Here is a 27,985-nt window from a genome sequence, read left to right as displayed (position 1 = left end):
AGTATTAAACCTGAAATGTCACTCATCCTGCATGTTTGCCTGTTTTCTCAATTTCAGTGATTTTGATCTGCCTCTTGCTTTCTCATGTTTCCAGACTTTAATAACACTCTCTGACTCTAACTCTCTCTCTCTCTCACTTCCTGTCACTCCAGTATTAAGATGGTGTTAATGTGGACCAGTGGAGACACTTTCAAGACCGGTTACTTCCTGTTGACTCAGGCTCCTGTGCAGTTCTGGATCTGCGGCTTCCTTCAGGTGTGCGTGGACTTTGCCATTCTCTTCCAAGTGTACTACTACAGCCGCTACCCACAGAAACCCATCTCACACATCACACACACCACCAGCGCCAAGGCCCTATGAAACACCCTCGCTTCACAGAATGTGCTCAAATCTATTACAATGCATACATACAGCATCTTTATACAGTGTCCCCAAAACATATCTGGATAAGTGATACACTTAAGCCACACTTAATTAAGTCTGAAAGTCATTGTATTAGATACACAACATCAAACTATGATGTTAGATTTTTTTTTTATTAAAATTTTTTGTGCTTGTTATCTTTTCTTGAAATTAATGCCATGTGTTTTTGTTTTTTGTTTTGGGGGGGGTAATGTAATGAAATGACATTCATACATTAAGTGTTGCTTGAATAGTTCACCCAAAAATGAAAATTTGCTGAAAATGTACTCGCCCCCAATCATCCAAGATGTAGATGAGTTTGTTTCGTCATCAGATTTGGAGAAATGTAGCATTACATCACTTGCTCACCAATGCATCCTCTGCAGTGAATGGGTGCCGTCAGAATGAGTCACCCATGATGATTTTTTTCTTACAAACACAGTTTTTCACTTCACAAGATGTTAACTGATGGACTGAGTGGTGTGGATTAGTGTGATGTTTTTATCAGCTGTTTGGACTGCACCCAAGACATTTTGACGGCACCCATTCACTGCAGATCATCCACTGGTGAGCAGGTGATGCAGTGATAAATTTCTCCAAATTTGATGAAGAAACAAACTCATCTACATCTTGGATGGCTTGAGGGTGAGTACATTTTCAGCAAATTTTCATTGTTAGGTGAACTATTTCGTCAAGTGTTCTGATTTTTGGTGCCACTGTATAAATGTACATTGAACCAAACTTTACATGCAATATCATAAAGATATGCAGTTATATTTACACATTTACATACATATACAAACCAGCCCAAGGTAATCATCATGCTTTTGAAAACTTTTGCCTTACAGACTCTCAGAATGACTTGAAATGTATCTGACATCAGATGGACGAATGTACAAAGCTTTTGTAATAAGAGATTAATACAGTTAAAGCCGTTTTATTTGGAGAAGACTGGTTTTACCTCAGTAGCCCGCTGTGGTGTTTTCACACAGTGAAGGCCTAATGAAGAGCACAGGGAGAGCCCTTTGTCTTTTTGAACCAAAAAAGAAAATAACAAACCCTCTCTCCTTTTGGTAGTAGGAGACAATCCTAATACAGTTCACAAATCTACATGACTTGATGGAAGTGTCTTCCCCAAATATTATTTTTGGAGATATGTATAGCAATCCTAGTTCATTTACATGCAATCAGTTCAGTTAGCATGACAAAATATGAAGTCACTGTATTCAAATACTGACTTTTGACCTCTTTAAGAAAGTTTGACTTAAAGTACAGTATTTGCGGCACATTGGGGGTTCATTAAGAGATGTATGACTTCAAGGCCAAGTGCTTCAACCATCAGTCCTTTCTTTAACAGTATTTGTCATATTCTAGTAAAAGTTTTATGTATCTTATAAAAGTTTGATTTTTGCTATTATTAATAATAATAATAATAATTGTACTGCATTATCATGCTTTGGCTTATGCTTAAAGATTGATGTATGGTTTAATTTATTTTTTTTACTTGACAATAAGACAATTAGTTTTGTAAGGAAACAATACCTGAAGGTCCTTAAAACAGGATATGTTTACATACAGTAAAGAAAAGGAGGGGGGGGGGGGGTTCAAATGTTGGAAAATATATCTTTTCACATGTCTTTCATAAATTTACTTTTTAACTTTTACATTTATTATCTTTTTTTTACATTTGCTTAATTAAAAAAAAATCATGAAAAAATATGGCAAATACTTTTTAAGAAAATGATTATTTGCTGATTAATACTGGTCCAGTAGTTATAGTCAGGGATGTTACATGCCAGTAAAGTTATGAGAGAGGTGCTGCTTATCAATATGTTAGATATGTTATTGTGAGGAACAGTTTGACTAAATATATGGCTTTTATGAGACAAGATATGAGTCTCTGATAAAACTCTCCCCATTTAGATTAGAAAGACAAGAGGGTTTTCTTTTAAAGGAAAACGCTTTATTACTATCACTGTTATTTATTTCTGTTTTCTATTTTATTCTATCTTTTTTTACCTGCTGTTCTGAGATATCATGTATTTTACTTGAGCGTCATTTAAATATATATTGTTTCCCTTTGTGCTGTATTTGATCAAATAACTGCTTTATTCTGTATTGCCATTATTTTAAACTGTCTTCTGTTTAATGTTCTTGCCATTGAATGCAAGTAACTGGCATATACTCTGGTTCCCATGATGATATATAGGTTTACTCTGTCATTGCACTCCATACAGTATTGATACTCGCAGTTGAGTGCTGGTTTTGTTTTTGTTTACTGCCTTTCTAGCCAAATGTTCTGTTCTTATTAAGTTGTATACTTTTGGTCATATATTTGCTATGCTACTTTTTTATAGCAAGATTTGTTAATAAACTTTTTTTATTATTATTCTGTATGTATATTGCTGTCATTAATATATAAATTAATAGATGTTTAGAGTTTTTAGTGTTTTACAGTCAGGTTCCTCCACAGATGCATTTGATGTTAGCTTATCAAACAGTTACACTCAGACGTTAAAAATGTTAAAATTTATGAATAATAATCGCATTTACTAAAAACAACATCAGATAGATGGTAAATCTCACAAATCAAATGGAAAAAAATGGAGCATTATTGAAAGTGAAAAAGAGAAAATGACGTGACATACGGCCAAGTATGGTGACCCATACTCAGAATTCGTGCTCTGCATTTAACCCATCCAAAGTGCACACACACAGTGAACACACACCGTGAACATACACCCGGAGCAGTGGGCAGCCATTTATGCTGCGGCGCCCGGGAAGCAGTTGGGGGTTCGGTGCCTTGCTCAAGGGCACCTCAGTCGTGGTATTGAGGGTGGAGAGAGCGCTGGACATTCACTCCCCCCACCTACAATCCCTGCTGGCCTGAGACTTGACCTGAGAGTGCATTCATTATGGCTGTGGTCATTTTAGCAGTGTTTGTACTGGCAGTACACACAGTCTCTCCTGTGGCTTTATGAGCACAGGACTCTCAGTGGAATCAATAAGGATCTATCTACCACTGGTCAGTGTGGTTCAGGACAATCTGACCCTCTGTCACACGTATTTAATCACTTATTACATCAACTAAATGTTAGATGATAATACCATGCTATTGAATTATTACTATATTCATATACCATGGCATTTACATGGTAGTCAAGAATACCCTAGTATCATGTCTAAGTACATATAGTAACATTCAGTTCACTTTCCCTTTTTTAAACTCTAATCTATATATACTACGAACCATCTATCACTCAAGACAGTTTGAAAATAAGAAACCTTTATTCTTTTAAAGGGTATTTCACTGTTTATTACAACCGGCAGATCCTGAGACTATGGCATCTAAAAGCAGAGCTATACAGAAATGTGTTTTCATAAACATAGTTATTGCAAATCAGCTATATAAGAGCGTAAATTAAAGTTTAATAGCCTGTTTTGAACAGTGTAACACTGTATCCTCTGATGCCAGAGAAAAGCTCATTTTACCTTAAAGGTGGATGCAAAATAAAATGGCAATCTTCACAGTCATTCAGTTTTCACAGGTAGGAACATCCATTTTACCAGGAACACCAGCTTAATGAAAATTCAGTCATCACTCACCCTCATGCCAAACCCATATGACTCTCTTTCTGTAGGACCAGTTATATTGGTGCCGTGACCCAAATGGGAGTGAATTTCGAGGAGTGAGAATAACGGAGACAAGCTAATAAGAGCTTCACAGGTAAACTTCACTCCACTGGCCTCAAGAGAGGCCAACCATGTCCAACCACGTTAAGGGCTTTGGTTTTAGGGTTCTTGTTAGCGAGCCTTCCTCTTATACTGGTTCCTCTTATACTCTTATACTTATACTGGTAGGACAAGTTACATTGGTGCCATGACCTAGATGGGAGTGAAATTAAGTGAGTATAATGGAAGCCAGCTAGTAAGATCTCCACAGGAAACTTCACCCCCTGCCCTCAAGAGACAGATTAAGGGCCACTGGTTTCTGCATTCTTGTTAGAGTGCCCTCTTCCCATGCTGACTTATGCTGGTTTGAATCCCTTTTAGAGCGGTGCGAGTGGAACCAGTTACACTGGTGCTATGACCTAGATGGGGGTGAAATTTAGAGGGGTTAGTATAATGGAGTCCAGCTAGTAAGAGCTGCACATATAAACCTCACTCCCTTGCCCTCAAGAGGCACAAAAGTGGCCGTTTTCATAGTGTCCTTGTTAAAGTACCCGCCTACCACTCTGTGAGATTGGCCTCAAGAAGCACATTAAGGACTGCTGTTTCTCTGTTAACGTGCCACATCCCTTTGATAGTGGTGCTGTGACCCGAATGGGAGTAAGGTTTAGAAAGTTAGTGTATTGAGACAAGCTGCTAGTTAGCTGTGCTGGTCAACCTCACAGCCCTAGCCTTAAGAGGTGCGATAAGGTTGTGGTTTTAGCATCCTTGTTAGCATGCCCACCACCCATGCCAGTTGACACTGGTTCGAATCCTTCTTATTACATTGGTGCCTTGACACTAAGGGGAGTGAGGTTTAGGCAGTGAGTGTAACAGAGGCCAAGTGATAGATAGCTGTGCAGGTAAAACTCACTTCCCTATCCGCAGTGCTAGAGGCGGCAGTCTTTAGCGTCCTTGTTAGTGTGCCCGCCACCCATGCCGGTTGACACTGGTTCGAATCCCACTTGGAACGGTGCAGCTAGGACCAGTTAAACATATTCAAAGAGTACAATATGTGTTATGATATATCCAACAACAATGTTGCATCTTGTCACTGATGTCAAGCGTAGTGTGAAACATTTGAAAACTCAACCAAGAATGAGATTTAAGAGCTAACACGGAGGGGAAACTCTGTGCATCATTTTCTCACACAAAGTTACCTTATGGCCTCGGAAAGCTTTGAATATAATTGTATGAGTCATGGACCACTTTTTAAAAATGTGTTTTTGGGTTTATATATCCAGTCTCCATTCACTTTCTTTTATATAAAAACAATTAGCATTCAGCTAAATATTTCCATTTGTTTTCTACGGAAGAAGAAAGTCATACGCATTTGGAACAACATGAGGGTTAGTAAATGATGACAGAATATTCATTTTAGGGTGAACTAACTCTTTCAATAATTGTGCTTTGGACATACAAACCTGTCCATTTTAACATCCCTTTCCCAGTCTATTATTGTCAAGTCACCTGATTATACAGGTACTATTTATGGCCGATCACCTGTAGCATGTCTTTGTACATGTTTTATTTTTTCTTTAGTCTTACAGTCAGCAGTATGCATTACGACTTTAGTGATCTCCTGACCTGTGGTGCTCCTTGACCTGCCACAGCTACGGATCTGCGGTGATGCACATTAACTGCGGCGGTCTGTGTGATTCCATGTAAGGAACTGTCAGTGTCCTGTGAATCCTCACTGTTTTGGGACTTGGTGCTGTCTTGTGAATCGGGCTTGTGCCGAGTGGACCGATTCTGTTCCTCTTTAAGCTCCACATAGGACCGTGAAAAAGTGTGAAATATGGATGTGACTGGGAATGCCATGAGAAGGATTCCACTCAGGATGCTGCTGAGCGCCACCACCTGGCCTGGAATGCTGCGAGGAACCATGTCACCATATCCAACCGTGGTCATCGAAATGACGGCCCACCAGTAGCTTCCGGGGATGCTGGTGAACTCCTGCTTGGCACCCAGCTCGCTCTCCGCAAGGAAGACCAGCGGGGAGAACAGTGCCATGGCCACACATAGGAACAGCAAGAGCAGTCCGAACTCTCGAGTGCAGCGACGTACGGTCAACCCAAGCGTCTGCAGCCCCAAAGAGTGACGTGCTAAACGCATCACGTAGAAGATCCTCAATGCTCGAAGAACTCGCAGGACCAATCCCACCTTCTCCAGGTAGTTGTTTCCTGAGCCGGTGGGACGGTCGCTCACGGACACTGAGTCCACTATCAAAGTGATGTAATAGGGCAGGATGGCCACCACGTCGATGATGTTGAGGGGTGTGCGTAAGAACATGCACTTGCTCTGCGTCTGAATGAAACGGAGCAGGAACTCCAGGGAGAACCAACCCACACACACTGTTTCCAGCACAAAGATGTTGTAGCACCTCTGGGAGCACTCGCCCTAAGAGAGAAAACACACGTTAGTTGAGCTCATGGTTAGGGTCTCATATTCTGTTGTATCATTCAGAGTCTTCATTCAGAGGGTCATTATGCAGTATGTCTCAATATAGTGGCTAATATATATGCTAAAAGAAGGAAATCATAATAGTTAGTTGTTCTTTGATTCAGTCAGTGTGGAAGAACTTGACTGGTCTGCAGAAAGCCAAGTCCTGATCCCAGCTGAACACCTCTGGTGTGACTTTAAATGCAGACCTTGAGCCAAAAACTCCTCACCAAACACCAATGACTTGTACATAAGGGTACTGTCATTTTAGACACTTTCAAAACTGTTGCAACAAAGTTGGAAATACAATTTTTAAATACATGAATTATGTTTCCATCTTTGTTGCCACAGTTTTGTTGGTGCCTTCTTCTGTTCTAAAGAAGGGAGTGTCACAATACTTTTGTCCTTATAGTGTCTATACAAGTCATTGGTGTTTGGTGATTAGTTTTCGGCTCAAGGTCTGCATTTAAAGTCACACCAGAGGTGTTCAGCTGGGATCAGGGCTTGGCTTTCTGCAGACCAGTCAAGTTCTTCCATACTGACCGAATCAATCATGTCTTTTTGAGCCATGCCTCTTATACACAGAGGCACTGTCATGTTAGAATAGAAAAGGGTCCTGTCCAAACTGTTGCTATAAAATTAGAAGCACACAATTCCATAGAATATCATTATATGCTTAAACATTAATATTTGTACTCATAGAAATTACTAAAGTAGTCAAACATGTTCATTAGAAGGGGGTGACCCAATACATTTAAAATGTATTAAATGTATCTTTGTGTTAGTCCCTCACTGAGCTAGTTCTTTGTAGAACTAAACAAGTCAGTTAATAAAATGTAAATGCTTAAGCTTGACCGATGCATATTTCTGAGAGTCTGATCTACATTTTTATACAATTTCTTAAATTATAAGACAAACATTCATTTTAAAAAATGTAGTAAATTCGAAAGCTATTGTATAACGTGAGTGACTTGTACTGTAATAAGCGTCCACTTGAAGGCTGCAGCTTGATTTCAGATAAATGGGAAACTGTGTACTTTCTGAGTAATTTGTAATCATAAAGACACAAAAATGTTCCATGAATGCTGAAGATAAGGTTCTTGGAAACCAGAGATTTAATAACATTTTTAACACATTGGCTATACTCTGAAGTACAGTGAAGGTCATCACTAAATGCGTGAGAGAGAATGGAAGAAGAGCGAATGTGCCCAGAAACTGGCCACCCACCAGTGTCAGGACAAAAAGAAACTTAAGGCAACTCTAATCGACTTATAATTCTCCAACTGTGCATGTGGCAACAATACATACACATAGAAATCTGGCATGAATAGAGAGGAAAGCCTTCAAGTCTAAAGTTGCCCAAAGGCACTCCACAATTTAGATGAGTCTGGCTTTAGTGCTAAATGTAAAGCACACAACACAATACACTAAACACCCCCTCCGTGAAGAGCAGCGGATGCTTTTATGCAGCAGGACTGAAAAATGGGAAAATCGTACAGGGAAGCTTAAAATCATAATTGTTAACAATCTGGAATGACCATTTTTAGCATCAGTGCAATTATATTCCAACTTCAAAACTCACCAAAAGCATCTCAGCTATAGTTATTGACAAAGGCTCTCAAGTATTAATATAAAGTGACCACAAAAAATGTGAAGACATTTGAATATTTAAAATGTCTGATTCTCATTGTATTAAATACAAAATATTAAATCAAGTGGCATGTGCAAACAAAAGCTGTTAAAGTTGTTCTCACAACTGGAAACTTTCTGAGCCATTTTACAATTTCAGTAACACTTTATTTTAGGGGTTTCTTATTAGCATGCATATTACTAGAATATTAGCTTTAAAATTAGAATATTGTTTTAAAATTATCGTAGCTCACTGATTATAATCACTGTACACTACGTTTGAATAATGTTACACCATTTTAATATTGTTGATAAAAGTGTCTTATGCTCACCAAGGCTGCATTTGTTTGATCAAAAATACAGTAAAAACTGTAATATGTGATATTTAAAATAACTGTTTTCTATTTGAATATATTTTAAAGTGTAATTAATCTTTGCTTTAGTCTTAAGTGTCACACGATCCTTCAGAAATCAGGATGATTTGCTTCTTAAGATCTATGTTTGAAGAGAACGGAGACATCACTTCAAAAATATTAGAAAATCTTCATATTACAAATTTTGACAAGTAATGCATTGAACAATATTCTCAGTTTTATTTTGTAAAAACAAAATGTGGAAAATCTGTCTTAATATTTTTTTTAAAATTCATGATTAAGTAATTTATCATTAATACTTTTCTCAATTTACAGAGGATCATCATTTGATGCCTTTATTTATAATGCTAATTAACATATATGCCACATAACACCTGTGCAACCAACCCTTGGCTATATAATAACTTCTTAATACGTTATTGCTGACTCAGATACTGCAAACTGATTAGTGGATCAGACTTAATGGGCATGTCAAGACATCCACAGCAGACCTTTACATCATACTTGAGCTGTTTGACACATAATGCTGTTTCTGAGGGGCCAGACTTGTACAATCCTGCAGGCCATGTTTAATCACACATTTCTCTAGGGAAAAATAATCAATCCACTCTGAAGCCCTGATTGAAATGTATTAATGAGCTTCATCCAGACAAATCTGTTTTTCCCGTCACGGACCAGACAGGCAGGTAGAACACTATGTCTAATTTATTAAAGGTTTCATTTGCCTTACAAGCCCTGCATGACCCCCCTGAAATAATCCGTTTTTTGCATGCAGTTAATGAACTACATTAATATTTAAAGGTATAACTAAATGTGATTATTTCCTAATAATGAAAAGAGTTGATGAGGAGAATGTAGGAGTTTAAACTTAGGAGTTTTCCCAAGTTAGAGTGCATATGACTTTCTTTCTATCTCTGAGACACAAAATGAGATGTCCATGTTGCTTGTTTCCATACAAAAATCTTAACAGCTTCCATACTTAAATCTTAATGCTTAGCAACTGTGGTCCCCATTCACTTTCATTGTGTGGAAAAGAGTAAAAAACTAACATCTCCTTTTACATTCCACGAAATAAAGTCATAAAAGTTTGGAGGAGTGATTAAGTGATTCCTTTTGTTGGTGAACTATTCATTTCAAGCATAGGCATGAATTTTATATATTATATATATACAGTATATATACTGTACTGTATATTGATTTATTATATAATATAACGTAATGATAATTGCCTTGGTGCTGGCTAATGTGTGCGTGTGTGAGACAGAAGAAATGCATTTATAGTCCATTAGGTCTATTCTCTGAAATGCTCTTATGTTGTGGTTTTATCATTTTGCTTTGATGGGAAGCTTTTTGGACGAGAGCTTGTTTTTCTTATTTTTCTCAGTACCACACTGATCAAATTAAAAGCAGACAATTACAGCCCTAATCTGATGTCTTCATCTGCAGGACAAGCTGTGCATTATTCGACATGACTGATCACATACGCTGAGCCAGCACTTTCCCAACACACACAAACAGACCTGTAATGCATTTCATTAATATTACTTTGCATACGTTCAGTTAATTCACTTCACTGAGCATGAGATTCACTTCACCTTACCTACCGCTCTCCCCTATTCAGTATAAAACAGTATCAACTGCAGCCACAATATAATCATCTCTGTTAAAATGTGCTGATAAGTCTGTAATAATTATGTATTTAGTACATTTTAAACACAAATATTTTGTGTAAGATGGCTTGTTATACTTTTTTGTCCTATTTTTCCAGTTAAATTGAACAAAATACACAGTCAAAAAATCATTTTGCAAATGAAATAACCAAAGACAAACACATGCATTATTATTATTATTTACATTTTTCTGTTAATGGTGTGATAAAAAAGTACCTGGGCATTGTAATAAACTAAAATATATATTTTAGTTTATTTTAACAATTTGCTTTATACTTTAGTTTTCAAATGCAAACAATTTCCATTGCAACATTTTATTCCATAGTGCAACAACATGCCCCCTGTTTTAAATGAACGGTAATGTATTCCTGGGCTTTTTTGTTGTCAAGATTGTAAGGTATGTGTCTGTACAGAAATATTGACTGGAGTAAAAGTGTGACAACTTGCCCCAGGCCCACCAACACACATGGCAAAGTAAGGCAGTAACAATGAATCAAATGCAGTTTAGGTGAGAGAAGGCTATTATATTTTAGTGAATGTAAGAGCCAGTGTTTTAATTACTGTTATTCGTCCGTGAGATGCAGCGGAAACAATCACACAAGCCTCTGGCGTTCCCCACTCTTTCTGAAGCCTGTCAACTTCAGAATTCAAAGCGCTGCCTGCTAACAGCTTCTTTGAATTTCATTTCCAAAATTCAAGTGAATATGTGCCTTTGCTTTTAATTTGTTATGAATAAAGACTTTTGGCATAAATTGAACTCTGTCAGCTAGATTGTCAGTGTGTTGCTTCAATGCAATTAAGCATGTCTCCTTTTTACAAGGGACGCCTCGGTTGTTACTCTACCTAAAAGTGGTCATGCAACGAAAATCAGGATGTAAAACTCTCCAAGAAGTCACACACAAAAAACAGGAAAACATCTAAGGATATACAGGACTCTTTTGCACTGGTTGGTGTTTATGAGTTCACCATCAGACAAACACTGAATGTGATCGGTATGTATGGCAGGACAGTAAGAAGCCACTGCTCTCCAAGAACAACACGGCTGCCTTCTGAAGTTTGCCAAAGACCATGTGGATGATCCAGAAGAGTGTTCTGAGCACAGATGAGTCCAAAACAGAGCTTACTGGTTTAAACAAAACATTTGCATTTAGTGAAAACCATTCCTCTGCATTCAATAGGAACCTCATCCTAGCTGTATACTGGGGTAAAACAACATAGAAGTGTCATTAAAATATCAACTCATCAAATATACCTTTTTTTATTAATTTGACCCAAGCTAAAACATATTCTGAAACGCTTGTGCACTACATTAATAATTAACTTTCCAAGATTATCATTTTGAAAGGAATAGCATAGTATCCCATACGGAAATGTAAATAATGCTATATTTGTTACCTCTAATGATATATAATTTTAAAATAGGGAATTGTAAAACAGTAATAATTAAACAATTCAAAAACAGTATCATAGCTATTAAACTTATGATTTTAAATCTGTATTTAACCTCAGAACGAAGTCTGACAGTAATCAGTGTTGAGTAACCCTGCCTGCTTTGAAAATGATTAACAGTTGAAAACATTTGCTAACATTTAGAAGTAATCAAATGTAATCAGTTACATTAATAAAGTCATTGAAATAGTTACACTACTTGTTACATTTTAATTGAGTAACTTGTAATCTGTAACTTATATATGTTAATATATGATTTTTCCCATTTCTAATAGGTATCATATGTGGCTTCATATTTTAATATATTTCATATATGGAAATGTAATATATGCATATATTACAATTGCAAATGGGATTCCTCTGCTACTATTCCTACAAAGTTTGTCCAGTCTTCACAAAATCTGGCTCAGATCATCTTCAGACCAAATGTGACCCTGGACCACAAAACCATTTTTAAGTCGCTGGGGTATATTTGTAGCAATAGCCCTGTTATTGAGAAAAAGCGTCCAGATTTTTCAAATATCGTCCTATCCTAACAAACCATACATCAATGGAAAGCTTATTTATTCAGCTTTCAGGTGATGTATACATCTCAGTTTTGAAAAATTGACACTTATGACTGGTCACAATTATTGGTCACAAATAACACAAAAATCACTTAATGTCATGAATCTGGTCTATGAACTTCCATTAACTCACCACCAGAGGTCACTCGCTCACCACATGGACTCTTGCACTGAATTAACTGTTGAACGTCACCTCAGACTACAATTCCCATCATCCATTGCACTGACGACACACACAGGTGACTGCACTGATCACACACCCTACATAAACCATGGACTTCCTCGTCCTCTCGGCCGAGTATTGTATTGTGTTTATCCTAGTGATAGCTACTCTACGGAGCCCACTCAGTTGTTATAGTCTTGCCTTGCTAGTTTTCTCGTGTTTTATACCTGTCTGTGTTTCCTGGATTAACCCTTTGCCTTGCCGTTCGGACTTTGTTTGCACCTCATTTGGATTATTGCTCGTGTACCTAGATTATCTCTCTGCCTTGCCCTATTAGATATTGTTCGCCGATCGTCGACCCACGCTTGCCCTAGGATTACTCTTTGTCTTGCCTGTGTTCCTGTTTGCTATTTCATGAACCTTGCTTGTTTTGTGACCTTGCCTTTGAATAAAGCTTGCAAATGGATCTGCACGTCTCACGTCTTGTTCGCCCTGTAACACTTAAGTTGTTTATGATGTTCAATATTTTTCTGCAGAAAAACCTTACTAAATATGCTAGTAAAGATGCTAAACAGGACATCAGTCATTATATTTACAATGCTTTTGCTTATTGACATGACACTTGCCTGGAAACGTAAATTTGATGGCCCAATTTGTTACAAAGTAATGAATAATAAGAAATCTAGTTTTAGCTGCTTTTCCTTAAATCGACAGAAAATTTGGTGCTGCTAATAAATTTCACAAAGAATTACAAAGAAATGGCACGGTTTTGTTTATAACTTTGAGATTATAACAATTTTTTTACAGTGTAGGAGTGCGGAGACCATACAAATCTGCTCACTCTTACAGTGTGCTTTTGGTGTGTTTTGGCCCTATAATCAATGTTGCATTGCATTCACGCAGTTCTCACAGTAAACACACATGACTGGCCTGATCTGCTCAGGTAGAGGTGGTTTTGTTGTGGTTGTGTAACTGTTCTCAGGATGAAATGCCTTCCATCCATCATCACCTTTTTATCCTCTTCTAAACTGGGCTACAATTTGGCAATCATCTTTGACGGGCCTTTCATATGTCTCCTGCTTTCTCTAATTCTCTCAGTCAGGGTCAAATGTTTCCAGTGCTCTCCTGTCTGAGTGTGTGGGCACATCTGAGTGCTTCAGCTGGATTTCGTTGCTCCAGAGCACATCAGTACAATTGGCCTGTCCTATAACCTACCGAGAGCTTTGATATTAGAGTGACAGGAGCAATTATGTCTTCCAGCTTTAATCACATTATCAATATTTTTAATATTCATCATGCATGACTGCTTCGCTTGCGTCCTTCTGTCAACATTCATTAGGAATCACAAGAGAATAAAATGTTTTGTGAGACTTTCTGTCCTTCTTTCTCTCGCTCAGTCCCAGCGGCTGCTAGACATCATAACTCAGGGTCAAGTGCTCCGTTAGAAGCTAAATAGACTGACAACTATATGATATTGCTCTCTTCTCTCTGTCGGAGCTTCTTCGGGATCTCAGAGGGGCATTTAAGCTCTGATGGATGGGATCAGTCACCCGTGATGTAAAGGTTTGTGTGTACTGTATGTGAGTGCAAAATCATTATTTTTGTCAATAACTGTTTCAGTGTTAACACTCATAACACTAGGTTGCACTTTGAGATCACTACAAAGTGCATTATGAATGTTTATGGCAACCCTGTGATTGGTGTAAAATGTGTACCCTAGTGAAAAATAAATATACTAAAATGTATTTTAAATACATTTATTTCAGGCTAAATACATTTAAATGCTTATGTGCTTAATAAAAATACCCTGCAATAAAGTTGGTACACTAAACTGGTACACTTACAGTCTGTACTCAGTACTTAATGCACTTTAATTGTGAGGAAACAGTGCTGAAGTCCAACTAAAGATATACTGCAGTATATCTGATTGTGCTAAAGTGGAACTATTGCAAGCATATTTCAGGTACACTTTAAATATCTTGCATTTAAATACCGATATTATTCAAAGATCATACAATCCTTATCAATAGTGACATTAAAACACATTTTAGGCTTAATATTAAGAAATGTGTGTTGTGCACAAATAGTACTTAAAATAAAGTTTAATTAAAATTTTGTTTATCAGTACGTCTCTAGTGATATGTCAGTAAATACTTGCATTAAGTACACTAAAACAAGTACACTTTATCATACTTTAAAAAGTACTTATCACAGAAACATACTTTAAAGGAATATACAGTACTTAAGTGTGAAGTGAATTTTTTTGGACACGTAATTTCATGTTTTTTGCAATTCAATGAAAATATATTAGTTTAAATTTATATTAAATGCAATTAATTGAACTTTAGAGCATTTTTGACTCACTTAAGTAGGTAAATCTTTAAATGCAATTTCATAATTACCTCTATTGTTTTTTAAGTGTACAGCTGAATATACCGACAAGCAATTTTGCTAAATTGAAATGTACTTTAATGTCATTTCTATTGAAACTTGTATATCATGCATTTAGATATATTTTTAAGTAATTAAGTTGCAGTTCAGTGCATTTAAAATGAACTTTAAATGTAATATTGAAAAGCACACTAGTTACAATTATAATCAAATGTATTAGTATGTTAGTCAATACATCAAAATAAGTGTACTTCTTTAAACCATGACGAAAAATATTAAACATAATGATTTAAAATGTCCTACTAAAAAGTAAAACTTTTTAAAGTGCACTTTTTAAAACTCTACTTAAGTGTGTTAAGAAACTGAACTCTCTTTAAATTCACTTAAGTGGCCTTTTATGTCATTAATATTATATCATGTGCAAGTACACTTTTTAAAAAATACTCTAAGATTTGAAGTACACTACAAGTGCACATTTTAGTACAATTAAGTGCACTTCTTTTTCACAAGGGCCACTGGATCTGTGAAATAATCAAGTGCTCTCCAAAAACGTGGCATTTATCATCATCTCCTGTGCGAGAGAAGCTATTTACGGGACTCATCTAGTGTTTTCTCTCTTCTGTCTGTCTCTGAGTCGCTCAACTAATTCTCTAATTGAGGCATTTTAGTGCATCACAAACTCATTATAGATAACAGCAGGTTTCCTCAGAGGCCACAGATAATGTGTCTAGTGTGATAATGTAATTGTTTGCTGTTGTATAATGAATGAATTGAGAGATAGGTCAGCCTTTGAGTTGGGTTTGTACACTTATTGTGGCATTAGTGTAGGTAATGTAGCATATGAGGCTGTAGTTTCAGACAGCCTGCCAACGAACTATCCACCAATTTGTTACTAGGCTGCTACAGTAAGCTCTTCTGAGAAAGGACTGGTGGATGGATTTGCCAAAGGTTTGCGAGGTTTATGGCATCAAATCTTTCAAAGATACTCACACCTTTGAACCCAGTAGAAAAGAGAAGTGCATTTTAGCATACTTTTACAGTTTTCAACTGCTTACACACATCTTCAAACTTTGCCTCTTTTTTTCAAAACTTTACACATAAATCCAAGAATTGCACACACAAAATGCAAAATGCCTCACATCTTTTGCAAAATGAACCACTGCATTCAGAATATCACAAACACATCTCAAAAGCAAACATTTGCAAACACCTTTGCCATAATATTAATTCCTGTTAGATTTTTGTGTGTTACATAGAGAATTGTGTGTTGTGTTTGGCAAAAAGTATTTTTGAAAACTGAAAACTGAGTCAAAGGTTGAGAATGGCTTGGCAGATTTGGTGTGTGGTTCTGGTGTCAGGTTTTAGAAATTGTGTGACAAGTAAAGATTTTGTGTGTAAGCAGTTGAGAAAATCTGTAAAAAGAATACTTATTACAGGAATAATATACTTTCAAAGAATACACTTAAGTGTGAACGTTTTTAGACATTTAATAGCATGCTGATGCATTTTGGCCCACTTAAGTAGGACTTAAGTACTTATTTTTATGTAATTCTAAAATAAGCTAACTTCTTGTATGTCATATTTGTTTTTAGACTTTTGTAATGATCAAGTTGCAATTTACCACATGTAAAATATATGAAATTTACATGTAATTATACTGAATAACACTAGTTCAAAGTATAATCAAGAACTTTACATGTGTCAACACATCAAAATAAGTGTACTTCTTTAAAGCATGACAAAAACATTTTAAGACAAAATTATTTAAAATGCACTAAAACTAAAACATTGAATTTTATATTATAAAGTGCACTTTTTATCTGCAAGTATATAGTTTTTCTTAAAATATATACTACATGTGCACACTGAATACAATAAAGCATTTATTTTTCACAAGGGTATGGCCTTTTGTTTTTTAAACTCACTAACTGTGTTCATTAGGTGATTATTAATATTGGCCTTCTGGCAGAACATTGGCCATTTCCAAAAATACACAATCCCACGGCCTGTAAACACAGATGCAGTGCTTATTTTAAAAACAACCCTGTACAATATGCCTCTCAGTCAGGCCACGCAGGTTAATCAGAGACAAGTGTGTGTGTGTGTGTGTCCCATGCTTGAGTGCTTAGTGTTTGTGACTGTATATGCATGTGTCAGGATGGATATTCATATGACTGTTTCAGCACGCACGTGCATGTGTGTGTGTGTGTGTGTGTGTGAGAGGGTTCCAGAGCAGAATGCATTGCTCACAGTGATTGATTGTCTCTTTGAAGATAAAGAGCTCCCTGGATTCCTTCAGCTGTTCTTCAGTGTGGCCCTTTGATTGCGGAAGACACCTCGCTCTCTTTTTTTCCGCTTTAATCTCTGCCGTCTTTATTGATGTCATGCGGAGGGCTGTGCTCCAGTACACAAACACTCCTTAGTCAGAACTCTGAAAGGTTGAAAAATGCTATAACAGGCCCTGTGCAGGTCCTGTGTAGTATTGTTATGGTTGTTGGGTTTTCCCTTAAACTCTAATCGCATCTGATGGTATCATTACTAACAGTCAAGAGGTTTCAGATGCAAGGTCATATTAATATGTGGTTCAGTCATGACACTCTAAATGGCGCAGACTGAAAGTCCTTTATATTCAATCTGCTAGCAATCATATGATTTACTACATGGCACAAGGTGACTAGCCTCTGCTTTCTGAACATTTAAATAGTCTGGCTCATTGTTTTTTGTAAGATGGTCCTGCAGCATGCTATAAGAGTTCCTCTGAAATCCTCCACCTCCCCCAGCACCACCTGTCTAGATCTGCTACAGCATTTATGTAGACATATTCATGCAGCAACAGCAGCATATCTTACTTGCTTAGAGCAGCATCTGTTTATGTAGTGGTAGTATCTACACTGCAATGATGGAGGAGAAACTTGTCGTGTCTGTCGCAGTAATTTTTTAAGGTTTCTGCTAATATGATAGTTTACTTAACAGCAAACCAAAGATTTTAAAGCGCTTGCTTTAATCCTTGATTAGACCAACAGGACAGCTGATTCGGTGGTTGCCTAGCAACATTAACAAACCGCAGAGCACTGCTCTTTTCTAAATAAAAAAACTCCAAAAAAAGGCAGTGCAGTGCGCCTCATGTTTTCAAACCTGAAAAACACGTTCTGTCTGATCGGGGCCTAACACTGTTATATCCATCAGCATGCTAAAACTATTCAGAGTTAACACCATGATTCAACTGGTGTTACTACATGTCTTAGGCTTGATTAGCACATTAAATATATTATGTTTGAAGTTCACTGCAGCAAGAGCACCAGAGACTGATGCAAATATGACTAAAGTCTCTTCTACTGATTCATTTTTAATTAGTTAAATATTAAAACTTGAAAACAAGCCCCTTGTGTTACCAACCAAAAAACAAAGATGAAAAGTTGACTGTGGGAGAACGTGTGTGAGGGTCAGAGTTTGCCCTCTGTTGTGGGGTTTAGAGCTTAGGGTATAGCAAATATAATTACATTAGCATACTACAAAAACAGCAGAAGAGATAAGGTAGATCAGACAATCCCAAAATGTACTGCTACAAGCTGAAATAAAAATAAATCCAAGACGGTGAACAAAGCAGATAATTACAGATTACAAATTGATTTTAAATGCTTATAGATGGACTCCGGGATTCAGCGTGATGATTGGAGGGTCTGTCGAAAGACTGCTTCTCCTTTTGATTGACAGCGATTTTGTACTATAAAAAGTCGCTGATGCTGAAGCTATTCGAGCTCAGTCCCATAGCGGATTGACAAACTGCTGCAACCTATTTCTTGGTATTTGCTTGGCGAAATTGCTAGCCAATTTTCATCTTACATTTCACACAATTATACACCACATTCCTTGTTTCAGTTTAACCTAATTCCCACATTTCCTCTGTCGAGTTTAATATATTTTTTTTTAGATCGTTTGTTCATTCATTCATTCATACAGTAGGCTAGGCTAGCATCGTAGGGGTGAATTAGCCAGCTAGCAAACTGCACATGATGGCAGACAGTGCTAATATTGTCGACCTGATTTTGGCGAAGCCATTTGAAAGTCTTCCTTACGAGGAGAAACTTAGAATTAAACAGCAGAGCAGATCAACACCTAAGATTGATTTAGTGCAAAAGACTGGGAAGAGTAACAGGTCTTTTCAGCTCTCCTGGTATGACAAAGTTAGCTGTCTGACTGGAAGTGCTGTGACTCTAACTCTCATTAGAGTATTAGTAGTCTGCTAACTCTTTATAGTGTTAGTCTCCTAACAGACATTCAACTGACTATCACTCACTTTGCAAGTACGTCAACTTATTCTAACCCTAACCCTACCAGTACTCTACCAACACTCTCTTGAGATCTAGTATGCAGGTGCAATGTTACTTATACTTATGTGTTAAAGGGACCATCAAAATAAAGTGTAACCTAATATTCATGATAATAAGCAGCTAGATAATAGTGAGAATTCGACCCTAAACTAAAGTGTTACCAAAAACCTTTCACTAAAAAAAAAAAAAGTTATTTTAAGGTGTCATTATTACAGTATAAAAATAAGTACTGAGTAATTGTAATTACCAACATTAACTAACTATTGGTTTAAATTTAGGATTAGGGTTTGGTGTAGGGTTAGTTGCTTGTAATTATGCATAAATTACATATACTGTAAGTAACGTATAAATGTCAGATAATCATATTATTAAAATAAAGATATGTTGTTTAACTGTCTAAATGTGCAGACAGATTTCTTTGGTTGGGGTAGTCAACCAAATGTGTGTGTGTGTGTGTGTCTGGTATTTCTTACATTATGGGAACTAAATGTCAATTTTCAGCTTATGGGAGCATTTTTTTTTTTGGTCCCCATGAGGAAAACAGCTTACAAATCATACAGAATGAAATGTTTGAAAATCTAAAAATGCAGAAAGTTTTGTGTGAGAGGTTGGTTTAGGATTAGGGGATGGAAAATATAGTCTGTACAATATACAAACTATCATGTCTATGAAATGTCCCCATACAACATGGAAGCCAGTGTGAGTGTGTGTGTGTGTGTATGTGCGCATTTTGGGGGATAAAACTGTCCTTAAAAGTTTTAACACCTCTCTTCGTAGATGTCCTTAATCACTAAATTGATTCTTAAATACTGTACTGTTGTTTAGAAGCCTAAAGTGTGACTCCTTTTAGAGGTTGATTTAGTCTATAGTAATTATAATCAGCTTTAAACAGCAGTCACTGGGATGTCCTGAGGAACACAGTGAAACAAAGCTGTGTGAGTGAATGTTGGTGTGTGTGTGTGTTTGTATGTGACTGACTGAGTGTGAGTGAGTGAGTGAGTGAGTGAGTGAGTGAGTGAGTGAGTGAGTGAATGAGTAGGCACATGTGTGTGTGATAGAGGAACAGCTGCCAGGCTTTTACAATAGTTCTGTGGAATATGGCTAATTTGGTATTCATGAAATCGGGCTCTGGACTTGAGATGCTGTCCTCAGGCTGTCATGCCCGTTTCTGTCAGAGAAATATCCCCCTACAGTACACAGTCTAGCTATTGAGACAGTCTCTCAGACACGAACACACACACACACACACTGCAAACACAAACATCTTACACAAACATCTCATGTCTCTGAATTGTTTACAGGGAAAATGATTCACATCTTCAAGCGCAGAAACATGAAGGAGTACTCAGTTATTGTCAGAGGCCAAATTTGAGGGCCAGTTTTGCCCAGAGGTGTTTTAAGTGGCAATACTCTAACTCAAAGATTATTTGAGAAGATGATATTTGCATTTTATGAATTCAAAAATGTTTACTGCAGTTTTGCTAAACATAAATTCTGATTATGTTGATTTCCAGTCTAAATCTCTGTTTAATTTCTAAAAGGTATAGTTCACCCAAAAATTAAAATCCAGCCATCATTTCATATAATTTCAAATTCATAACTTCCCTTCGAACGCAAAATGAGAAATTTTGAAATATTCTTGTTCTTTTTCCAAGCAGTGAATCAGTACTGGAGCTTTCAAGATTCAACATGCATGCAAAAGAACCATAAAAATGTCATAAATGTAGTCCAAAAGTATCAAACCTAACCCTATATGTACATATCTCACTGGTAATCTTTCTCTCCAAGGAGCTGTTAACAAATCAGTGGGTTCAATGTGAATGAACCTTTCACAAAAGTTCTGTAAACCAATCTGTAAACTAACCTTCTGTAATTGGATCTCTTTAAGAAAGTCAATGAGGGTTGGTGAATGATAAAATAAATTTGATCTATCCTTGTAACTGTTTATTAATTGAATTGCATGGTGCCTTCCTGTGGTGAGTGTCTGTTGTTGGGCCTGTGGCAACTTGCAAACTTGCTGCGCTTAATCTACTGTATATGGTGACAGCTCCAAAATGCATTGCAGTGTGTCACTTGGGTATGTCATTAATTTTGTATGGTAACAGGCAAATATATTTAGACTTACAAACAATAGTATTGTCACGGTGCACACACGAGGAGGATACAGGAACACGCAGACGAGGAGGTAAACTTTAATGACTCCAAACAAGGCAGGGCAAGACAAGGCAAGGCTGACACAGACAGGAACAAAGGGGAGTAATGAGTAGACCAGACGAAATCAAACTGAACAGACAGGACTATAAATACACAGGATAATTAACACACACACAGCTGGACAAGAATTAACTAATAATCACACTAAACAAGGACAGGAAACAAACCAAATAAGGAAACATGAGGCGGGAACACATGACAGAGGACTGACAAGTGTAAGGGCACTGCACAACAAGCTTCCTAACTTCTGTTTGGACTGTTCAAAATACATTCAAACCTGCTCTGAAGACTCCTAAAAATAGCTATGTGTGATTTTGAGGTTGACAGAAACTATGAGTGGGACATGTCTGTTTTGCACCATATATGTTAATGCAACCCACATCATTGGAGATATGCGAGACTCTCCAGCTGATTGTCAGGCTGCTGATGCTGCCTGGTGTGATATTTACATTAATTAATATTTATACCACAAAAAAATCATATTTTTAATCAGTATTTTTGTCTGGTTCTCAAAGTAAAAACGAATCTAACCATCCTTAAATTTAGATACACTTTTTAAGAAACAAAATGGAATAAGTTATTAAAACTGAATATTTATAATATTCACATTGACCGCAATAAGTATTTCATCATTAAAGCCACCTAAAAAATTTTTAAAATAGATGGCCTTACCTACCATGTACTAACATCATACACCTACTACAGATTTACTGTGTAACTACATGTTGTTCTGGAAAATGACCACATTTACTTCAAATGTGTTTGAGTTATGGTTAGGATTATAGGGCTTTTTTGCCAAAAACATGCAAAGGACAAGAATCTCAACAACTTGTTTATTTTAGGGACAATAAAAAAAAGAATCTCGAAAACGTTAAAGAACACGAAAAGTCCTGGTGCCACAAACACTGCGTTGCACAGGCCACGTCTTTACCTGCCTTGTCAACTCCGACAGTCAAGGCTCTGACCACACTTCAGGAGCAGACAGCCACCAAGATGAAGAATATGTTTGGCACAGTGCATGCCCTTGCGAGGAAGGGGAGGACTCTATCCGACTTTGCCTGGATATGCGAGTGAATATTATTTATATATTAGATCTATCTACTTAGTTTAATCAATATATGCTCATATACTCATTCTTTATTTTTTCCTTTCACATTTTAGGATGATAGTAATTAATATGATGGCTACAGGCACAGTTGTACTTGTCTTTAAATTAATTTAAAGCACTTAAGCATAAACCTTAAGATAGAATTACTTGACTGAAATGTACTTTACAAAGTTTGTTAACATTAGTTAACTAGACTAGTTAACATGAACTAACAATGGACAGTACTACTTATACAGCATTTATAAATCAACTAAGTCACCGGTTCCCAATCCCAACTGTATGTTTATTAACTAACATTAATAAAAATGAGTAAATGTAAAAATATTTTCGTTGCCAGTTCATGTCAGCTAATGCATAATCAATGTTAACAAAAGAGACCTTATTGCAAGTTTTTTTTTTCTTTATTCCAGATTGGATGAACAAAAAGGCATTGCTGTGGAGAATATATACAGAAATGCAACAGATGTAATGAAGTGTTCCTTCATTACATCTCTGAGACTGAGAGAAGAAAAATAAAAGAGAGGTTGAACACTGCAAAATGCATTGCACTTATGACAGATGGTTCAACAGACAGCTCTGTAAGTGAGGAGGAGATGGTCTATGTTAGAACCTGTGTGGCAGGCAGTGTAGAGTCAAAGTTTATAGGAATAAAAGCGGTGGAGAAGGCAGATGCAGAAAACATTACAGATGCTGTCAAGGTGGTCATGGGGACACTTAGTGATGACTGGATCAAAAAACGGTGTTGTCTATCGTCTAAAAAAAGAGAAAACATACGTTGTGGGAGTCCACTGTATGGCACATTGACTAGAGCTCAGTTTCAAAGATGCAATAAAAGGCGTCAGTCTTTTCCAGAGAGCTGAGGAACGTCTGATAGGTCTATTCACTTTTTATCACATCAGTCCCCAAAACTGTGCAAAACTCATCAACAGCTTCAACGAGTTGGCACTGACTCCTACATGCCTTAAACCACTTTTTTTAGAGGATACCCTGCTATACCCTGCTATAATCCAACACCTACAGCACCCTTTCAAATACAATGCTGATTTTCTTAAATTGAGCTACACACTGAAACATTTTATGGTTGAATAATTAATGAAATATCGTAACTGCAAGTCATAATTTGCTTAGCCAGATTGACTTACTGTACTATGATTAACCAATGTATGTTTTTGTGCAATTTTAGATGACATCCCCTGGTGGCCAAGGAGTCCGTGAGGTGCAGAAAAGCAAGGCTAAGAAATTAAGCAACACTGCCAAATGCTTAGATTTTGTGGATTTCTGTTTGACACCATGACCCATCTCAGTAGCTTGTCTGAGTCTCTGCAGAGGTCCACTACTACCATTGCAGAGGCCTACAGCTGTCTGTGATCCAAACAAGCAGTGTTGCTTAAAGGGGTTATCGGATGCACAAATTCACAAGTTGTTTGAACATAAACGTGTGTTTGAAGTGTGTGTACACATCCATCCTATAATAATAAAAATCCACCCCGTGTTTCTCAAATCCCTTTCTCAAATCAGGCTGTTCTGAGATTCCTGTCAGAATGACGTAGTTCTGTACAGACCGCTCCCACGAGAGTTGACTGACAAGACCGTCTTACCTTAGACCTGCCCTGAGTGAACTGAGTGAGCTGTAAACAGTCCGGCCGCCATTGAGTCGACTCTGGTGCAGGGGAAGACAAGATGTATCTGATTAAGCGATTTAAGTGTTTAGTTATTGTATGTAATTATGAATATAGCAGTCGTCATTTACTCCCGACATCTCAGCCGCTGAAGACGCAGAGGATTAATGTCACTTTCGTTTTGAAGGGAATGTGCTGATCCCCGATCTACATAAATGCATCTATGTTCACGCGAATCATTCGTGTTCCAGCTTCATCTACAGAAGAAGTGAGTATAAGGGTTTTTATGAATCTTTGCAAATCGCCTTTCCTAATATGTGCTAGTTAGCCAGTTTCGCGGCTGAAGTTTACAGTCTGCTCGTCACTCCACGGAAGAGAGGGGCGGGGTCAGCAGAGCTCATTAGCATTTAAAGCAACATGGACTAAAATGGCTTGATGAAAACAGAGCTGATTTTGACAGGGTAAAGAAGGTGTGTTTTACACTACCATTGAGAAATTTTAACCAAAGTATGTTATAGACTTTTCATTAAGACCTTAAAGAATCATATCAATTTGTGTAAAATGGGCATCTGATGACCCCTTTAAGTATAAAACTAGGTGTGCCCTGTAATCTATCTAATACAGTATCTTTATATGTTAAAAGATAACATATACAGATAACACATCAAATAAGCAAGTAAAGTTTTGTATTATTATTTAGAGAAGGATCAAAGATGAAGGCCACAAGCTCCAGCATGTTCAAAGGCATAGCCTTGATTGAGGGTGAAGGTGAAAACAGGCTCCTTATCTCGTCTCGTGAGATGGTGATTTACAGGCTTCTTGAGAGTATTGGAGACAGGTTCAGGCCAGGGATGTAAGCACAGGTGTTCTGATGGCTACAAAACTGACCAGCTTCAAGAATTGGCCAGAGTCGAGAGAGGATGTAGCAGGTTTGTCCTCAGACCAGGCTCAGTGCACAGGACAGTATTAGGACTAGATAGGTCTGTACACATTTACTGTGTGTATTCATAGCTCTGATGCATGACCCTATTATTTATTTCAGATTTTGGAGATGCAGAAATTGAGTGTTTGGTTGACCACTTTTCCCCAGTCCTTTCACCCCCTGAAGTTATTCAAGACCAGTGGACCATGCTGAAAGCAAAGCTGTATCTTGAGCCCCAGCAACTGAAAACCCTGACTTGAGTGAACATAAATCGACTTTACGGAACAACCTGCCCTGACATTCTCAAGCTTATGGATCTAGTCCTGACTATCCCTGCATTAACTGCAGAGTGTGAGAGGGGATTTAATGTAATGAAACAGGTAAAATCAGACTGGCGGTCTAGCCTAAAACCAGAGACCGTATATGACCCTTCTAATTGTACATCTTTCGTCTCCAAGCATTTCTGAGTACGATCCCAGTCCTGCTGTTGAGCTATGGAATACTGACTGCATCAGAAGTTGAAGGCCAAGTTTTCTGGACAACACAGAGCAGTGCAGTAGCAGCAGATCAAACACAGACACATCTGAGGATGAGGGGTAATGGGAATGTGTGTGAAAAAGAGAGTAGGCTGATTTGATTGTCTGGCTTTCAGCCAGTGAAATTAATTAATTCATTATTCAAAGAAACTGGAAAAAATAAATAAATCAGTTTGTTGTTGTTTTCTTGAAAGTAAAGCAAGGACAAATTTAAAATATTTTAAATATGTTTAGTCATTGTAGTATTAATAACTGCTTGTTTTTGCTAAATGTTTCATGGGCGGTAAAAAAACATTTTGGCCGGTTAATTTTCTCACGTCACCAGCCATTGGCAGGTGTAGCAAAAAGTTAGTTTTAGGCCCTGGTTAGGATTATAGTGTCTAGGGTTAGGTTTGAGGTAAGGGTAAAGTTTACATTAGGATTATAGGGGTTAGATTTAGGTTTTAAGTGAAGGGTAAATTTAGGGTTAGGATTGTCAAGGTTCAAGTTATGTTTTGGGCAAGGCTAGGTAGGGTTAGGATTAAAGGGATTAGATTTAGGTTTTGGAATAAGGGTCCAAAATTTACTACATTGTACATTCTCTGTTTAAAAGACTTAAATAATTTAGCTTCTTCCCAAGTCGATTTTAACTCTTTCCCTGCCAAACACGGAATTATCCGTGTTTCAGCAGACTCGCTATTATTATACACTAGGAGACGCTATTACGCATCTCCTGAATGAGTCTTGAATGTGCCGATCAAAAACACAGACCAGGAAGATGCAGAAACAAGCAATCTCATATGTATGCATATGCATATGAAAAATAATGTGCTCATCAACACTAACCGCATATAAATGAAAACTGCCTAATGTTACAGAGAGAAATGTTGATCCAGGAAGTGATAAAGGCCTGTGCAAGCTTTCTGAGTACTGATGGAAGCCATCTACTGCATCTTTGCTTTGATAATATTAGTGCATATGATCCAGATGTAGTATTTGATACAAATGTAAGCTTTTTTCTAAAAATGTTGCTATTTTATGCAACCTACCTACATTCATTCATACTTTAGGTGTACACTCACCCTCTCCTCCTCTTCTCTCAGGTCAGGCATGGTGCTGACACACAGTGTAACTGCCGTAATGGCCACAAAGACCACCGAGAGGCAGGCAAAGATCTTCCCAGGGATCCCAGAGTGAGGGTTCTCCACCATGTCTCTAAGGCTGTGCATGCACCCAGCCAGACGCCCCTCCTCTGGGCTCCCGATGCCCGGCACCTCCTCACAGGAATGTGGCGTGGTCAGCTCAGCCTCCTCCTCCTCCTGCCGGAGTCTCTCTCGCTGCTCCTGCTGGCGAAGACGGAGCTTTCTCAAGCAACACCACTCCAGACTGGCCTCCTCCACACCCCAATACAACAGTTCCTCCTGAAAGGAGAGCGCGCACATCTCCCGCAGCAGACGAAGCTTCCCGGCCGCCAGGAACGTGATGATGGAGCGGAAGGCGCTGGGGCTTCGGTCGAAGAAGAACTCGTTGCAGTGCGCGTCATAGTCGTCACACAAATCGAGGATTTCCTCAGCATTGCTGCAGCTGCGTAATTTCCCCAAACGCGTCAATGGGAACTCCTCAAGAGTGGACCATGGTATGTTATAACGGATGCCACCCACGTTAATGATGGCGGTGCGGTCAACTAAAGGACCCTCGTCCGCTCCAGCTCCTCGATTCCGGAGCACCTCGTCCTCCTGTACGCCGGGCTTGCACTGCAACTGTGCGCGTTTGTAAAACACACCTTTTTTGCTGCTGATTTCATGCTGATTCTCCAAAGGGTTAAAGTGGAAGGAGGTAAACTGATGATCGGTGCTGCCTGCTAGGAAAGCCACCTCTTGGTACATCTCTGCTGTGCGTGGCTGTGCAGGCTGTACACTTCCACAGATTCACAGTCTAGCAGGTCACGGTGGTCATCATGGATGAGCTCTGAGAGATAAAAAGGAATTCATTTTAATGAAGACTTACTTTATAGTTCCAGCTCCAGGTTGCTAAGCCCAAGGGGCACAATGCAACAAAATTAGTACAGAAAACAACAGATTAATTAGTCCAGATATATCCAAAACACACTGGAAATGCTCAACAACACAAAGAAAATGGTCCCTTGTATACTGCACATACTTAAAAGGAAACGTTTGCTGATTTTCAACCAGCTTTGTGTTATTAATTTCAGAAGCATATGGAAATTAACACTGTTAACTCTTTCCCCGCCACTGACGAGATATCTCGTCTTTTATGAGAAAACGTAAAGACGAGATTTCACGGCTTTCCGTGTATACACTGTTATACGCTCGGGGGCGCTATTACACATCTTCTGAATGAGACCAGAATCTCCCGATCAAAAACACAGCAAAGGAAATGCAGAAATTAAAATTTAAGCAGATGCATATGAAAAATAATATAGCATATAAATAAAAAATGCCTAATGTTACCGAGTGAAATG

At 37.8% G+C, this 27,985-nt stretch overlaps 2 protein-coding genes across 3 annotated transcripts in view; one reads left to right on the top strand and one right to left on the bottom strand.

The window, feature by feature from the left end:
• Window positions 1–2,791, top strand: part of slc66a2 (solute carrier family 66 member 2) — a 34,354-nt gene extending 31,563 nt beyond the window's left edge. For both annotated transcript variants that reach the window (XM_079441346.1, XM_079441345.1), the window contains one exon: window positions 153–2,791. In XM_079441346.1, the coding sequence (XP_079297472.1) occupies window positions 153–360 (208 nt within the window). In that variant the 3' untranslated portion in view covers window positions 361–2,791. The remainder of the gene's footprint in view (window positions 1–152) is intronic.
• Window positions 2,792–5,673: 2,882 nt separating this feature from the next.
• Window positions 5,674–27,389, bottom strand: kcng2 (potassium voltage-gated channel, subfamily G, member 2; the record flags this gene model as incomplete). The annotated part of the gene is made up of 2 exons (XM_079441029.1): window positions 5,674–6,510; window positions 26,586–27,389. The coding sequence occupies 2 exons, from the start codon at window positions 27,387–27,389 to the stop codon at window positions 5,674–5,676; spliced, it is 1,641 nt and encodes a 546-aa protein (XP_079297155.1).
• Between the last annotated feature and the right edge of the window lie 596 nt (window positions 27,390–27,985).

Source organism: Barbus barbus (genome assembly GCF_936440315.1).
Source record: "Barbus barbus genome assembly, chromosome: 19".
Lineage (NCBI taxonomy): Eukaryota > Metazoa > Chordata > Actinopteri > Cypriniformes > Cyprinidae > Barbus > Barbus barbus.
Note: the sequence above shows the minus strand (reverse complement) of the source record. Positions and strands in the feature narration are given on the sequence as shown.